Source organism: Strix aluco, chromosome 4 (assembly GCF_031877795.1).
Source record: "Strix aluco isolate bStrAlu1 chromosome 4, bStrAlu1.hap1, whole genome shotgun sequence".
Taxonomy (NCBI): Eukaryota; Metazoa; Chordata; class Aves; order Strigiformes; family Strigidae; genus Strix; species Strix aluco.
In genome coordinates, this window is record NC_133934.1 from 17,066,803 (window position 1) to 17,084,799 (window position 17,997).

General features: G+C 40.1%; 1 protein-coding gene across 4 annotated transcripts in view; it reads left to right on the top strand.

Moving 5' to 3' along the window:
* The window catches only part of CD38 (CD38 molecule), a 32,715-nt gene extending 22,611 nt beyond the window's left edge, over positions 1–10,104 (top strand). For 2 of the 4 annotated variants that reach the window (XM_074822168.1, XM_074822171.1), the window contains one exon: positions 1,390–3,585. In XM_074822168.1, the coding sequence (XP_074678269.1) occupies positions 1,390–1,471 (82 nt within the window). In that variant the 3' untranslated portion in view covers positions 1,472–3,585. Of the gene's footprint in view, positions 1–1,389; positions 3,586–9,107; positions 9,223–9,863 lie in introns of those variants that run through there. The other 2 variants (XM_074822169.1, XM_074822170.1) reach the window with 2 other exon arrangements.
* The last annotated feature ends 7,893 nt before the right edge of the window (positions 10,105–17,997 follow it).

Genomic DNA, 17,997 nt, shown 5'->3' on the forward strand with positions numbered 1-17,997 from the left:
ATCTCTTATCTGCCTGCTGTGGAGATACAGAAGCCTGAGACCCTTTATCCCTCTGTGTGGGAGACCTTCACAGAGAGCAAAAGTGTTCTTTTAGTGACATTAGAAAAGCAGCAAAGGTTCAATATTACTCACATCTTCTCTGTCTGGAACAGCTTTTCAGAGTGAAAAACTCATACTTGGATAAGAACATTTCCAAAGTAAACATTTCTATAAACTACTGAGTTTGTGACATTAGTTTTAAATAAGGAAAAGTTGGTCTGCAAAGGAGACAAGTGCTTTATCTGGTGATAGGACTTTAATTTTGAAGAAGGCAGAGCAAAGTATTCCTGTTTAGGTATTGCTGAACCTAATTAGTGGGTGCTCTGCACATTGTGAAAAAATTAATGCTGGTGTGGTGCATAAATCTACCAAATTGTGATCCTCTCTCTTTGGGTAAACATGGCCTCTAATCAATACTTCCAGGACTTGTAAGTAGGTAGAGTTTATTTCAGATATGATGAAATAAGCTAAGGGGCCAGGGAGGAAGGGGAAATATGTAGTAGCTTAGATCCCTTGTGGCTCAGCACAAGGAGAAACCTGTAACAGATGAAGAGTTGTAGACACAGTACTTGCTGTGGCTCACAACTCACTTCTTAAGATAGAATAACCAGGGCTTTTTGTCAGAGCTCAACTAACACATACATAAGCAACTGTGTAGAGCAACACAGACAATTAATTTTACTATTTTATATAAAGAGCAATAATAAACCAAGCAATTTACACATGCAGTAAAACTCTTCAGAACAGACCATATAAGTTAGCTTTATTCCCCTGAAGTCATTGCACACAGAACCGTGTGGGTCCATGCCAGCTGAGCTTTTCATGCTGCGTAGCAATTGATGCTGATAATTCTCTCTTGCTTTTGTCCATGTCAGCAGTGTCTTCCAGAAGTAACTAAAAAAAAAGATTAACTGGATATACTTCTAGCAAAAAATCTAATCATATCTGACATTGTTAGCAACAGCTTTACATTGTAGCAGTAGGCGTTACCACTGAGTAAGCAAGATGGTGAACTCACAGCACAGCAGCAACTCCATAGTCTGTGAAAGAGATCTTACTTCTTTTTCATAATTATTTCTGTTAATAATTGTGCAACTGACATGCTGTGAGTTCACACCCTACTTTATTTTTTACTCAGTTGCTCTTGTCCCTAACCCCTATAAACAAACACCAAAGTTATCTTTCTGTGGCAACATCTAAAAAAAATTATCCCAAGAAAAGACATCCATTTGATAAGCACAGACGTAACATGTACTTTGACTTTCATGTTGCATTTAATAATGTGGAGTTATTCTGTTGTACTTGAAAAATGGTTACTAAATATTTGCTTGGTTTTGTGTCTTATCACAGGCCAGTTCAGCTCCTTCAGTGTGTGCATAACCCTGACCACACAGACTGCAGACTTTGCACCAACACCACAGCAGCTCCATGAAACGGAGTCCTCCACACTGCAGAAGACTTTCATTATTTGTGTGTAAAGCTGGAAAAGATGTGGCTACATAGCTTAGAGTGATAAATAGTAGCGTGGTGTGTACAGAGTCCATAACCAGAAATCCTTGCTGTAATACTAACAGCCAAATAGCAGGAGATGATACTTTTAGGTGTGATTACTGTACACACACACACAGACATGCTATTTCAGAGGGGCCGGGGGCGTGTTCAGTGATTGAGGGCAAATGCTTTGCCCTGGTTTTCTCCCTCCTGTAGAGCTCCCCTTGTGCCCTGAGCCCCAGAGCAGGGATTCCCTGGGGCATGCGCAGAGAAGAAAGAGACTTTCCAGCAGAGGTGGAACTTGCCGGGATCAGTGCTTGGCTTGCTCCCCACTGGAAGGCCAGATGGGAAGTGACTGGAGCATCCTACGCTCTCCCTGCATCCCAGTGCAATGTCCCCCAGAGGGGAACATTGCCCAGTGACACGTGATATAAATGATGTTTCCCCCAGGGACTGTGGCACCTCTGAGCAGGTAAAGCAAGCGATGGAAGAGGCACCTTTTAATGGGCATCACAGTGAGTGACTGGTGGGGAAATGGCTGAGCTGAGCCAAGAAAAGACCAGAAACAGATCAGAGGGTTGCCAGCATCTGTCAGAATGTGTTGAGTGTGTAGCTGGGGAGAGAACATAGCAAGACTGACTCAGACAACCCCGTTAAAATCCTACTGGAAACACCGCTGCAGTTCAAATTACATTTTATTCTTAATATAGCAGTAAGCATAAGCCTTCCAACTTCCATAAAAGGTCCCTCAGGCCACAGCTTGGCCATTCACTGGAACAGGGACAAACATCAAAAGGTTGCCACAATAAGGAGTCTCTCTTAACCTCAGTTTCTGAGGTGAAAGGTGATGTCTTGCAGTGGGTGTATAATTCACAAGCATGGACATGCCATAGTACACCATAACAGCACATTTCATGATTTCCTTTGATTTCTATTTTGCCGGTCTCATATGTGTAGTCAAGTGCAGTGTTTACAACAAAACAAAGATCTGAGGCCAACTTGTGGCTGCGGCTGTAATGCCTTTGTGCAGTGCCACTGACACTAAGAGAACAGAGCAGGCTTTGCTACAGATATACTCCTAGGCGTTGCCAGTGTAACCAGCAATTGCCAATTTATTAGGCAGACCAAGGTTTCCATGATCCCACAGGCAGAAGGTTAAAATGGTGTATGTTTTAGTGACTACCCAGAGTGCAAATGATCTTTAAGGAACTACACAAGCTGGTGTAATTTCAAGCACCTCTAGATAAACCTTTTCTCTGTAATACACAGGTCTGCACTGAGCATAGCTGGATCACATCCAAGACCTTGCCCATAATATTTACATTAAGTGAAATGTATTTTTATTTGCACTCTGTTATGTAACTACTTAGATGCATCAATGCAGGCACATACGAATACTTTCAAATAGGTTATTTCTGACTATAGGTCAAGACTTTGTCTTCATGCTCACTTTTGTACCTCTTCTGTTTTAATATAAAAGTTGTCTGTAAAATCGAGATCCATAATAAAATTGCTGATAGCAAATACTGTTAATTCAGATTGACATTCTACTTAACTTCACACTGAACATGAAAATAAGACACTTGCTAAAAATAACTCAGAAATTCATTCAACATATGAAACTCTCCATATACCCACCCAGGAAAACAGACAAAGGCCACAGTGCACATCCTCCCCAGACTGTATTCTCGCTACCTTGCTCTTCATCTTATACAGAGAAGTCATTGTGTTTGTAGGTCGCTAGAAGTGAAACGTCCTGTGTCTTCACCTTGAACACAGACATCCATATATATATGTTGTTCTCAGCCATATTAGTTAAGAAAGATGACTGTTCTTATTGGTGGTTATATAGTAAAATGTTAAGAAGCAAATCTGTGTTTTTGAAAGCTGAGGTGCACACTTAATACAGGCAACTGTGCTGGTGTAAATGACAGCTTTGTAACACAGGTGGTTGGCATGAATGTTGTCCTAGCAAAAAGTCTTTTAAAGGTATGTAAAATGACACATCTTTACAGGGAAACTTGGCAATAAACACAATTAATGTTAGGGAAATAATTTGAACTTGTGATTGCCTGGTTTCTTTCTGACTGTTTATTCCACTGCCAAGGGGGGCTACAAATTTTGTGGATTTGCAGGTGGATGTATTGGGAAGAGGGTGCAGGACACTAATGGCTCATTTGCTTTTCCTCTTATTAGCATTTGCAAAGGGAGAAGAGTCAGCCTAAGCAGTGTAGCTATCCCACTCTCTGGATAAAACTCAGCCCCTTTCCCCAGTACCACTCCCAAGGCCCACAGAGCTTGGTGTCATCTACTGTGTCCTGCTGCTTGCCCTTAAGGAGGGAGCATTAACGTTGGCCCACTTTATTTATTAGTACAGATGCACTATAGGTGTACATCTGGCCCACTAACACACACTCAAGTCTGTGCTGCTCAGATGACATACATAGCAGAACATGAGTGAGCTCATTTCCAGCAAGCATTTTATCCATGATATGCACATTTGAAATGCCATGCAGACATGCTCTACCACACAAGTATAATTCCAAATCCTATTGCTCTGCTGAAAATTTATAAACCAGAAAACCTCCCAAAACAATACAAAGTGCCCTGAATTTAGAAAACTAAATAAAAGGAAAAATAATCTGTGTTTTTTCCACTACATGAAAGAAATGTTTCTTTATATAGTTTGAAACATATTGGGTTTTGAAAATACGCTTTAAATCTGATGAAGCTAACCTCTGTCACAACTTGTTCCAAGATAAATGGCTAGCTTGTGCCCCAGGCAAGCACTGCCAAGGAGCACTGCCCAGAAACCTGAGAGGAATCTGAATTATTGTGTGATAAGGTGATATCAATGTTATGCACTCCCAGAACCACACAGCACTTTGAAGGCTACTTCTATGACCCTATTACCACAGCATTGCTTCTCCTGCTGTCTTTGATGTACTTAACCTGACAAGAACCTATACTTATTAAACTTCCTTTTGAGATTAGGAAATGAAATACAGATTGATTTGTTCTCCTTGCTAGCCATTGTTTGGCCTTGTGTCAGCCTCTCCTAAGGTCAGAAGGCTCACTAGGATGGGGTGCAAATGGCCTGAACTCCACTTAGGGCCGTACGCCTCTGGAATCTCCCTGCAGTCACCCATCAGGGACCACTAGCTCTCTCCATTGCTTATGTGTATGGACATAGGTGAAATTAGTAACTGTGACTACAGGCCTCCATTTAAAATAACAAGTCTCATGAGTCTAGAGAAGAAACTGAAAACTGGAAATAAAGGTTTAAACGTGTCAATGGCAATAAACCTTACCCTCAGCATTTTTTTTTTCTTTTAAAGCTTCTTTTTTAAGTTATTATGCTGATTTTTTTTGGAGTCCAAAATTCTTAGTGCAGTGCCTGTAACAATTTATGGAGAAAGTCGGGGGTGGGGGGTGGGGGTGGTGTTGATTTTTTTTATATGCGTATTGGCAGCATATAGCGCAATGGATCTGCATTCCCCTGGACATTGGCAATAGGGGAGTGGTTTTGGATGGGACCCGACGTAGCTGCAGCACTGCAGTCAGTCAGAGGCAGAAGTTTCCCCTTGCTTGATTTGCGTTTGATTTGGGCTACTCTTCCTCCGTGTACCTGGGAAGACTCTCTGATACTCAAAACAGTGACCCTCAGACACCATCTTACATAAAAGAGCTCAGTAGAAAGAGTAGAAAAATGAGATCAAACCTTGAGGTAGGAAACCCCGTGAATAGGCTGCATCTCAGAACCTCTCTCTTAATAACAACATCATTTACAGGCTTAAGACAACAATTCATGTCCTCATCAAGAGGCTGATCCTTCCTATTAAATAGTTTGAAAGAAAACACTTTGCATGTAAAACATGAAGGCTGGTGAAAAGATAAAAAATAGTGTAGCTGAATGACAGAAGCAAAACTGCAGTAAATACAACAGGAGCTGCAGTAGCAGAAGAAAAAGATATATAAAAGATTTAGCTATGACAACCATACTGCCTACATACCTATGACCATGGAGTACACTCCATCTGCCCGTCCTTAAAATCAAAGGGCTGGATTCAGCATTTGACTAAGCCACAGAGAGCTGTGCAGGCTTAAGCAGTCCCCATGCAGCCTTTTCAGTTTGCTCCTTTATCTTGTAGCAGCATCATCCCTCTGTTCTGCCAACAAGAAATGTTTCATGAAACTCCTGATGAACCAGGACAGGCAAATGGTCTGGGATAATATTTTTTCCCCTGCTTGGAGTAAAAAGAGATTATATCTAGCTGGGAAAAAAAAAAAAAAAAAGCCAATCAATGGGAGTATTTTGCTTCAAACCACATGTTTATTTTCATCACTGCTTTGTGCAGTGGGAGGGGGCAGCTGCCTGCTCGCAGATCTTCCTTTCTCCTGGGGCACTGCTTCCCCAAATCAGAAATGCCCAAGAAGGACATACAGCAGCATCTGCTTCACACCAGCACATTTCACAGCAATACAGCTACTTTAACCCTGATTCATTTCACTGCTGGCATTTGGGTGTGCATTGAGGGAGAGTGGAGTGGAGAGGGTTAAAATCCATACTAAATACTTTAGATTTTAGATCATTTAAGAGTAGTCACCTGATTTTACAGACTTTCTCTATAGTCAAAGGGACAAATCAGGCACCTCCTGGAAGTGGTTATCCCACTCTGCACTGGTGGGGGTAAGACAGTAGGGGTGATGTGCACTCCAGCAGAAGCTTCTTATCTCTCTCCACTGACTATGAAAGTTGCCTAGATTATTAGCTCAAATTTATAAAATCAGCTTCCAGGTGGCTAAAGTTGCATAAAATAAATGCCAACCATAAAATGTTTCCTTGTGAGAAATATTCCTAAACAGAAAATGACATCTAAACATCCTCTTACGTAGAAGAGATGAAAGGTTTTTGCAAAACATTTAAGAATCGAAATTTCACAATCCATTTTCTGAGTATGTAAAGCCACAGTTCTAAAACTTGCTAGCTGTTTCAGGAACTGACTGGGTAATAATGCCGTCTTTCAAACATATCCAATGCAGTCAGTTAGAAAATCTAGCATTGTACTAAAGAAAAAAAAAAAAAGCTGTTATTAATCTGCTGCCTCTATTTCATATGTTGTTTTCTGTTGACTGCTTCCATTTTCCAGACTGAAACCACGTTTGCTTGCTTTAAGGTTTTCTTTTTGTGCACATGCTGTACTTACAATTTTTTTTTGCCAATTTAGTTACAGAAGCATAGCCAAAATTGCCTGATGCCACCATGGCAAAAATCTTACCATTTCTTTCCTATTGTCTAATGGAGTAAAAATGCAAGAGGTGTAAATTATAGTTACACTTTAAATAGCTTAAAGTGTAGCTTAAATCTTTTTTTCTCTTACTGAAATTGAAAATCCAGAAATTAGTTAATATAGGAGTTATGCTAAATGGCTTGCACAGGACTGGGACAAACTCCAGGGAAAACCTTTTTTCCATTGCTACTCGAAATACTAATCAAATCAATAGCACTGCATTGCAATTAGACCTGGGACTTCTGCAGCCGAGGTCTGAACCTTAGGAGCTTGAGCAAAAGGTCTCCTGTCTGAGAACATTAGCAAAATTACATTCTGTCTGGGTCGGACACAGAGGGGATGTATAATTCATTGAACAGTCTGTTAGAGCTGCATTGGGATAGACAACAAACTTCTTGAGGATGAGCCCTATGCAGAGCCATATTTTTGTGCTATAATATGCTACATACATTAGGTGACCAGAAGGAGCCAGCTTAACTTCCCCTGAAGTCAGATTTTCAACATCAGTATGTGGCCATGTGTTTGGTTTACAGCAGGAAAACATTAAGAAAAGACTAAGAAGGGGTCTAGACAGAAATAAATTATATAAATAAACAAAATATTAATACAGATAATAGCTCATTCCTTACACTAAAAATATTACTAAAAATAGGAAGCAGGAAGACGGTGGCAGTTCCCACAAATTTTTATCAGAGGCTCATAAATTTCATGAGTAATATCAGACACTTCTGATATATGATATGTGGGGCTGTTTCACATGAAGAAGTGAAATAATAACATACGGCTTGATAAGTTTAAGCAAGTCCTGGGATGCTTGAATTTTTTTTTCATTAATCAACTACATTTTTCTTTGAGCTGTAACTGTATTGAATGCATTATGTAGATAGGGATTCATTTCTAGGGCAAACAATTTACTCTTCAGATTTGAGATTTCCTGCCTGAATGGGAGGAATGATAAACTGATATTTTAAAATTGTAAGATCACGAGGGTTATCATAACATCTAAGCTGATGGTATGGATACTACAGCTGTTCAGTTTCATCCTATATCATGCCTCTAGTCTTCAAATTGTGCTTTAAGCTAATGCACCCTTTGCAGAGAGGCACTAGCCTCACACTCTCTGGTAAAATGAGGTGATGAAGCATCCACTCTTCCCGTTGTAGGTTGTTCCAGTAATTACTCAGCACCATTGTACTTTGCCTATATTCAGGTTCTAGCAACTTCTTCTTGTATCCTGTGCTACAGATCTTTTCTGATGTGGGGAAGGGCAGCTTTTCCTGAAAGGAATTCTTAATCCAGGCACTTCTCACTCTCTTTTTTTGGTGAATTAAAGAGATCAAGTTTTGTAAACATTTCAGGGTGATACACTTGCTAGAATCTGTGACTTTTTACTTCACCCTCTCCCATTCTTTATTATTCCTGTAGTGCAAAGAGACATCTTATATCCGCCATGGCATGTTGACTATTGGATGAGACTGACAGAGCTACACTGAATTTCAGTCCCTGCTTGTATTGTGTTTATCACTGATAAGTCATAGTAAAATGATTACAGAAAGTACTCACAGGTTTGTTGGAGTAAAGTCGAGAGGCAGATTCTCTACTGCTGAAAACCAACTCGTTTGTTAGTCTAACCAGCAGAAGTGGTTGTGGTCAAAATACTCAGCTGCAGGGAAATTTCAGGGAACCTCTCTTTCAAGTATAGCTTTCATTTAATCTATTTCACACATTTTTTTTTCATAACATAACATCATGACATCAATTAACACATTAGAGTAGGCAAGATTTTTTTTTCAAACTTACACCAGAATAATTTCTTATTATTCTACCATGGCTAATTGATTACAAAATGACCTTTCACATTAATTATTAGCCCAAACATTCTAGCTTAACAGAACTATAACAAGTTGATTTTTCTTTTCTAATTCAAACATTTTGCCACTCCAACTTTCTTGAGAAAAGGAATTTCTACATAGCAGTAAATACAAATGATGTGTTTCAAGCTTTACTTACCAGCTTTCCTGAAAACCAAAAAGATCTCACCAGCATCAACATATCACTATCTCAATTTACCGAGAGAAAAACAACAATCCTGCATGTTAAACACCTCTTTACCAATGTCTGAGTTCTTTCCTAATCTAAACACTAAATTAATGCACAGAAAATCATGGAAACATAGCTGTAGACCTGCTTATGCTGTATAGTCCTCTTTAACTCCCTAACCCTGCTCAAATGCCACATATGTTTCATCTGACCATAATTCTATTCATTTTTCCTGTTTATGCCTAGTTGCTACTCAGTCCTCCAGGAAAACAGAGATGCCCATAAGTAAACTAGATGGAAAGCACAAGTATGTGGGCTGTGGGATAAAACTGAACATTGAAGTCAAAAAGAGATGATTGACATTTGAAAGAGGAGCAAAATCACTTAATATTCTGTGTCCTTTTGGTGTGGATTGTTTGTGTTCAGTCTCACAATATTACCTTAAAGTAAGTGGCACATAGATAATTTATTGGGAGATGACTGATTTTGAGCTGGGGATTTACAGCATGACAAATTGTGTCAGTGCAAAAGTAATTGCTTTTTAATTATGATGTCAAAAATTATACACTCCCACAGCAGAAATACACCATTCTGTATTTCTAAAACTGCCACTCTTTTCATTGACATTATGTTCAATATGTTCAGGAAAGGTTACTTTGGCCAAGTCTTGGCATGATAAAGCTTGATGTAGTAAATTAAAAATGGGTAGGAAATTATTTATATATCTCCTTCTGTACTGTTTTCAGCAGCAGGTGAGTTGCACTAAATATTAATGGCAGCAAAAGTAGAAAGTGTCTGGGCTGTCCTGTGAGCTGATAGGAACGTACTAGTCCATAAACCCACAGTAAAGTCTGTTGCAAAACATCCCTAGTCAGAGATAAGAATGTCATCATTATTATTATTACCTGAATTCAGTTAAAAAGTCTGTTTAGTATTGACAGGGATATTCCAGTTAATCGTTACTGAAGATGGAACCAGCCCTTTATGCTTCTTCATCCCCAGTTCTGAGTCCAACTAGAAACAGTCCGGCCACAGCACCCTTGATGTAGTGACTATGCTACAGCCTGGTCCATGGTGCACCACAACTTGAGATGGACACCATTTCGAAGAGCAGTGCTGGCAGTGGAAGACTACCCAGAGAAGGAGAGTATCAGCGATTACCTGAGCCTGTTCGAGCATCTCAGACCTGAGGAAGGGCAAACAGGAACTGCTGCAGAAAAAATCCCCCAGGGGCTGGATAGGAACTCTGTCACCAGAGACTCAACATTTCCCAGAAATAAAAAGCTGGAAGAGGCGTGAAGAAATATGATGTATCACTGGTAGTGGTGAATTTTAATTCCTGGTGTGATTGTTGGGATTTTTGGTTACCCCTAAGAATACATAAGCCTTAAAAAAGGTTAATGCTTGGAAAAAAGTATGCAATCTCTGGAAGGTGTCACTGAGCATGCTGCAGCCGTTAACTGCAGTCAGAAGAGAGTGGATTAGCTAGCTTCTCTGACTGCTTTCCTATTTAGCACCCAGCAAACACCCACATTTTTGTGATGCTCAGCATACTGGCAGATGCAGGGACTTTAAATCCAAATTCAGTGCTTGAATGAAATATTACAGATTTATGGGTAATATGCATGTATTAGTAATTATGATAACAGAAAAGCATAATCAAGATGTAAAGAACTTGTATGAGTGTAATTACAGTTTTCCCTGACATGGATATAGTATCTCAACACAGGTCTCAACAAAACTACAGCTTTTGTTACCAACTGAAACAGTACAAACTCTTCCCTATAGAAAATGGTGTTTCTTGGGATGTTCCTGCCTGTAAAATTCACAAGATAGCCCCAGGTAAAGGTTCTTTTCCTGAAAATACTACTGGCAATTTTCTGGCAGTAGTACTAAGCAAGTAAAGGGTGAGTAATGTTGGATTTTGACTTGTCAGCTTCAGGTGTAACTTTTTAATTTTCTGCAGACAGGATCAACATCAGCAGGTTCTGTGGACAAAATGCTGCTTTTAAGTCATGGGGTTATTTCATGTGTTTTGGGTAAGTCTTTTGTGGAAATAGCACAGGAATAACAGAAACTCAATCTACGACCTATAGCAACTTGGACAATAGCACACTTCTATGGCTCTGAAATGCCTGCATCTCACAAAAAATTCAATTTACAGACATTAATCCTTTGGATTTGGCATCTTTAGATTAGATATAAGGAAGAAATTCTTTACTGTGAGGGTGGTGAGGCACTGAAACAGGTTGCCCAGAGAAGCTGTGTCTGCCCCCTCCCTGTCAGTGTTCAAGGCCAGGCTGGACGGGGCTTTGAGCAACCTGGTCTAGTGGAAGGTGTCCCTGCCCATGGCAGGGGGGTTGGAACCAGATGATGTTTAAGGTCCCTTCCAGCCCAAATCATTCTATGATTCTGTGATTCTATGGTTCTATGATTCTATTCCTTACAGTGGCAAGCATAAGCCAAGTTCAACTACAAGCCATATAAAAGGGATTCACCTCCATCTCTGGGAGCTTCCTTGGAGCATGGTGTTTTGTCTCTAAGGTAGGATGGATATTGCAGACCTGCTCAGCTGTCAGCATAGTCTGAAGTTTAACTCAATGGTAGGGCCAGGGAAGATATTTCTTTAGTGCAACATAGAGGTTTGAGTGATTTAAATGTGGATGTAGAAGACATGAAACTTTTTGAAATGTGCAGAAAATTGAAGTCACTGCATGTGCATTTTAAAAGTCTGCACACAGTGATGGCCAGGATTGCCAGCTTGCTTCATTTGCTGCATCCATTACTCATAGATTTTAAGATGCTGACCACAAAAGAGGCACATGAATTTCCTTGTGGGTGAAAAACGGTATTTTTCAAACACTTTTTCCAAGCTGGAGCTTACCTGGCGGCTCACCAGTAATAATGCCCTCATCAGACAGACTTCACTGCATACTAGCACCTCAGTGGGAGGTCTCTACAAATCTCAGTGAAGCAAGCTGGTTTCTGGAAAGAGCAAAGAAAGCTTTGTTCATATGTGCTGCTCATTGCCAGACAGATGTATATCCAACGTGCAATAAATCAACTTGGTAAAAGAAGAGCACTGATAATTGGTTTTCTAAGATGATTTTCAAAGGAGTTTCTTTTACACCGCCAGCCTAGAGCCCCTGCAGCCCCTGAATGGTCCGCACTCCAGTGCACCGCTCAGATTGAGCCCATTATATGTTGTTTCCTATGCACCAGCAGTATGTGGGTTTGGTGATTTAGTACCATATGAAGAAATGGCACACAGTAGAAGGAGCACTACGTATTTTCCATCAGAGCTCTGAAGCATAATTCAGCTACTTCTAACTCATCAGCTGATGGATCAAATCCAAAGATTGCTGATTCCATGAAAAAATATTTTCTTATTCAGAGTTCAGAGGTGAAGTTTTAGACCCTATTGATTGACTTCTGAGGACCAGAAGCATTTGGAAACACTTATCACCCCAAATACAGGAGAGAAAATAGGACCATAAGATTGTCTACTCTCAAAGGGGTGTGGTGGTGTGCTCCCCCTGCCCCCCACCCCCACTTAAGCCATAACCACTACTGGGGGTTGTGACGGCTGCATCCAGCTCACTCTGGACTTTGGGGAACAGATGGCAACATGGTAGCCAAGGGCTGTCTGGAGCAGTGAGCCAGATGTCTTTCTGGTATGCAAATATGACTCTAAGTCAATTCTCTTACTGCATAAGCAGTGGACACCCTGGGGCCCACTGAGCTCTGCTGCATGGCAGCAGGCTGCATGCCACGATCTCCCCTTGAATAGGGACGCTTCTTGAGGTTACTCCTCAAGGTTGAGAGATTCCTTGCTGCTACAAATTCTTGGTAAATGATTAATAGCGTGCTGAACTTTGAAATCCTGATACAAAGGATTGATTGTGCACATATATAATTGTTTAGACATAAACTGGTGATCAAGTCTGGGACTAGGAGTGGATCCAGCCACACCTAGACTCCTCTCTGAGAAGGAGTTTAGGATGTAAGGAGGCCCTTTCTGAACCTCGTGACTCAACAGGAGGGTCTTCTTGACAGTTTTAGCTGACCCTGTCCTCTATGTAGTAAATATCAAGTGAACCTTGCCATCGAATCTCGTTAAACCGCTCTCACATTTACTATCAAACTTTGTTAAATTGCTGTTGCATATCAATAAACATATTGCTACTTTTATGAGTGAAGTGCATCACTGCATCCGTGACAAGGCGTTCCTAGCAAACAGCAGATATGTTGTAGTCTCTTGCATGCCTGCAATTGGTAGATGAAATCTGAGGTGACTGTGATGAGCAGTAACTCATCATAGTTGGTTGCAGTAATGAGAACATTTAAACTAGTGGGAACATGCCTAAAGAAAACAAACATTTCAAGTGTTACTACAAACAGTGAAGTCTGTTTCTGTACTTAAATTAGGAAGGATATTGTGACATGATAGCAGCCACTGGATGAGACTATTGCTCACTATCAACAATCAGTGTGAGCTCTGGGCTACAAGGGAGTGGCACACTTAAGAACTTCCCATCATCAACCAAAATCAGGAGCAACCAGCCCAGGAGTGGGAATAACACTCCATGATAACTGGATGTCATAGCCATAATACCAGCCAGAATAAATATGCCTGGATCTTTTTAGGCATGCAACTATTTTACATAATTTATATAGTTTATGTGAGCATATAATTTTAAGTTGTTTTTTTCCATACATTTCTGTTCACATGACTGGTTATATAATCTAATAAAAATGTTTTTAAGATGCCCAAAATTCTAAATTGATTTCTTTTGCTTGTACATTAAAGCTATTTGGTTGATTTAGTGAATAGATTTTCCACTAGACTGATAATTTTTACAGGGAAGTTTGATTAAGTTTATAGTCTGGCTCCGCACTACATACCAGTTCTTCCAGAAACTAGGAACTGGTTGGATTCCCACTTCATAATTGTCTGTATTGCTTATGTTCAGCCATACACCCAGATAAACAGTTCCAGTTTCTGGAGGAACTGAGCTGATACAAGTGTTAACATTTTGAGCTCTTGGACAGTGTAGGTGCTGGTGGGAGTCATTAAGGATTTACAAGGAGGGTGCTGTTACATTCAGACAGACTAATCAGAAGTTGCAGTGAAATTGCTAGATCCAGATCACTTGGCATCATGATGTTCCCAAGTGCGATACTATGGTGACTCAAAGAAATGAACAGTCAATCTGCAAATTCTGAAACAAAATTAATATTTAATGTAAGTCCAGAACTTGCATGCGCTTAAACTAGGAACAGATTTAGCCTACAGATTCTACCACTATGTTGACATAGCGCTTAGGGATATGGTGTAGTTGGGTACTGTCAGTGTTAGGTTAATGGTTGGACTGGATGATCTACAAGGTCTTTTCCAACCTAGATGATTCTGTGATTCTGTGATATAGTCTTAGCTGTTTTAGTCTTCTACCTCCGTTCCCCTGTTTGTAAAACTGAAATAATTTCAGTAACATGCATGTAACCATTCATTGACCAGCTCTGCCCAAGAACATGAATTCTACTTTCTGAACTCTGCAACTATGAAAACAAGAAAGAGCTATCTACTCAATAAAAGACTTCTGGCATATAACTTTAATGAGAAGTGTGACTGTAAATCTTTAAATTGTGTGATTTTTTTTCTCTCTGAATCTATCTTCAAGTACATGCAGCCTTGCATACACACATAAATGCATCTAAACTGTTGCACTTGTAAGAGTCAAAGGTTGCTAGCAAGAAATAAATTAACCTGTTATTTTCTCTCCCTGTATACCTCAGTACACTAACTTCTACACTGATTACTGGATGTTGCTAATCTCTGCTCTCATGTGACACCACCTGCAGTACTGTGTCCATCTCTGGGGCCCTCAGGATAAGAAGTACATGGACCTGCTCGAGGAGATCCAGAAGAGGCCGTGAAGATGATCATGGGGCTGAAGCACCTCCCTTATGAGGACAGTCTGAGATAGTTGGGGTTGTTCAGCCTGAGGAAGAGAAGGCTCTGGGGAGACCTTATAGTGGCCTTCCAGTACTTAAAGAGGGCTACAGGAAAGATGGGGAGGGACTCTTGATCAGGGAGTGTAGGAATAGGATGAGGGGTAATGGTTTTAAACTGAAAGAGGGTAGATAAAAGGAAGAAATTCTTCACTGTGAGGGTGATGAGACATGGTAACAGGTTGCCCAGAGAAGTTGTGGATTCCCCCTCCCTGGCAGTGTTCAAGGCCAGGCTGGACGGGGCTTTGAGCAACCTGGTCTAGTGGAAGGTGTCCCTGCCCATGGCAGGGGGGGTTGGAACTAGATGATCTTTAAGGTCCCTTGAACCCAAACCATTCTAGGATTCTAAGAATTTTTGTGTCTACACAGAGGATGAGTTCTCATCTACCGGACTTAGTGTAGTCATATTGTGGTCATATTGACTTAGGGGTCATATTGACTGGAGTGTTTGCTGAACTCATGCATCGGTTGTGTCTTTTATTCATGAAGAAGCCTAAAAGATATAACGCTTCTTTGCATTAAAAAAGAGTGTGGAAAGGCAGAGCTGTTGACAGTGATTTTTTGTGCCTTTGCTACTTTCTTCTTTAGTCCTGTTTTCAGTTATTCAATTAATCCTATTTGAAAGCAGTTAATTATTTGACCACCTCTGGCTTACTGGTCAATAGTAATTTACAGTAGCTATTTCAAAGAATAAAATTAATCCTAATGATAGGCTATTAGACAGATTTACTTCTGAGTAGTACTTATGTAAGTCCAGAGGAACTTCATTAGTATTGAATAAACATATGTCCCTGAAAACCATGGTGTTCTTTGTAAATGGGTGGCCCTCCCAGAGGAGAACACTGGGCCTCTCAAGGAAAATACAAAGTTTTCAGATGCAAACGAGAAGCCAAATTCAAGTTTTAGTTTTAAGAGATAGGAAAGGTGGTATGAAGATTGGTGGTCTGTAGGAAGATGAGCTAATTTTCATCTCTAAGTAAATCTTGCACTGCTTCTAAAAACTGAAGCCAATATACTAATAGAAATGTTAGCTATACTCTTGCCAGAACTGTCTACAGGAGCAAGCATGGGGAAAATTCAAATGAGCTGTGCAGGCATGATCCAGTATCATCAGGTCCTAATAAAATCCTAAATTCAGGCATTAAGGTGACCTCAGATCTGCAGTACTAGGTACAAAAAAAAAAAAAAAAAAAAAAGGAAAAAGAGCAATGCCTACAGCTTTTAAGGGAAAGGGCTCAAAAAGCCAACAAACACCTGTCAGTCCAGGAGCTTGTAATGACTCACCAAGCCTCACTAAACCTGCTCTAATATAATTCTGGTTTGGGTTTTTTTTCCCATATGCCCCTGACTGATACTTCTTCTGTTCTTCTTAGAGACTAAGGCGACATAGATTTGTGTGATGTTCTTCTGGAGTGATCCTGGTTTATGTGTCTTCTTCTGTTCTTTAATTGCCACAAAGGACTATAAAACAACTTAGTACTTGAATATCCACCTGAAGATAAGGGGTAGGTTCATAATGTCAAGCAAGAAATATTGCATATGATAGCAGTGGCATCTAGCTAAACATTGCTAGCTTTTGAAAAGGGAAACTCCACTGGAACTTCGTTTGGAAACATACTCCAGCTGGATGAGGAAAAACTACATACTCAGATTCTGAGAAGTCTTTTTAATACCATGACAGCTTTGTTTTACTTTTGGCTGTAAAATCATTGTACGTTAAAACAAGGTCTTTCCTCTTTTTTTTTTTCCTCTGCATAATATAGCAACACACACTCTTCTTCAAAGTCTTTTACTTATGGGGATAGAATTATTTTTTTACGAGCCTCCCCTATACTCTGAATAAAATACACTGAAGTAGACATACATCACCAGTCTCTGTTTTCTGTAAATTATATTTTTATTCATCACTAAGCATCACACCTACAGAATCTTGTGTGATCATTTCTTAGCATTTCTTTTTACACATACATTTTCTATTGTTTGAAAAAATAAGTCAACTTTACAAATGTAATTTCTATTAGTACTGCTCCCATTCCATTGCCAGGAACCTCTTCCTCCATTTTACCAATTCAAAGCACTTAAAAGTCATGGGTCACCCTTATGAGATTAAGTTAGAATGCAATTTTTAAGGGAGTAATAAGTAAGGGGGTCTTCATATTTGGCATTTGGCTTTTGAACTGCTGATGTGGACTTCTCTGTATTTTTAAGCCTTACTCATATTGGCAGGGCTGGACTATTCCTTTATTTGAAAGATACTCACATTTTCATAGGATTCTGTGGGTTGTAGTATAAAAGAAATATCAAGCACAAGGACATTCAAGATGAAAACACTGGATAAGAAGACTTTGATTCCAACTGTGAACATTACCTCTCTGAAAACAGCAGTTTTCCTGCTTTTGTTTTTACACCCTCACTTTTGATTTTCCTTTTGCTTTATGTGTAAGTAACAGTTGGAAATTACCTTAACAACTGGTCCTCCTTCAGGCGTGGGGGGACTTCAGTAAATATCCTCCCAGTCCCCTGCCTAAGTAAAATCAGACACATCTAAGTGTTAGTGTTCAGAGCACAAAGCAGTTTAAGGTGGTGAAGAAAGCTGTGTTTGATTGAAATTTTAAGAAGAGTTCAGGCAGCAGAGTGTCATTATCTGGCTGGACATTGGCCAGGACACCATCAGCTAACATCTTCACTCTTACAGTGATAATAACCTGGGAGCTTTAACGACCCTGTACTACCAGCAACCTGATTGTTAACCCAAGTGGAGTGTTGTTAACCTAAACATTCCATCCGCAGCAGCGCATGCAGCCCCTAATGCTTTGCGTGAGGATTTTTCAAAGACAAGTCATCTGAAATCTCACACAAACCAGCATCCCTTTTGTTCCAACTTTTCTCTCTCCACAAACTGACCTCTTTAGCTCACTTCTGTGTCATTTGCACATGTAAGTGAGGAATATAGAGTCTCTGAAATCAACATTTAACTGGAGTCCTTCCTATAGGAGACCAAGGTCTATAGGCTGCCACACATACAGACCAAAGACCATGTTCATACCTGCATTCATAAGAGACAAGACACAAAATTCCCTGGAAGCTTGCACTGCAGGGAAGAACTGCAGCCATCCTTTGGAGA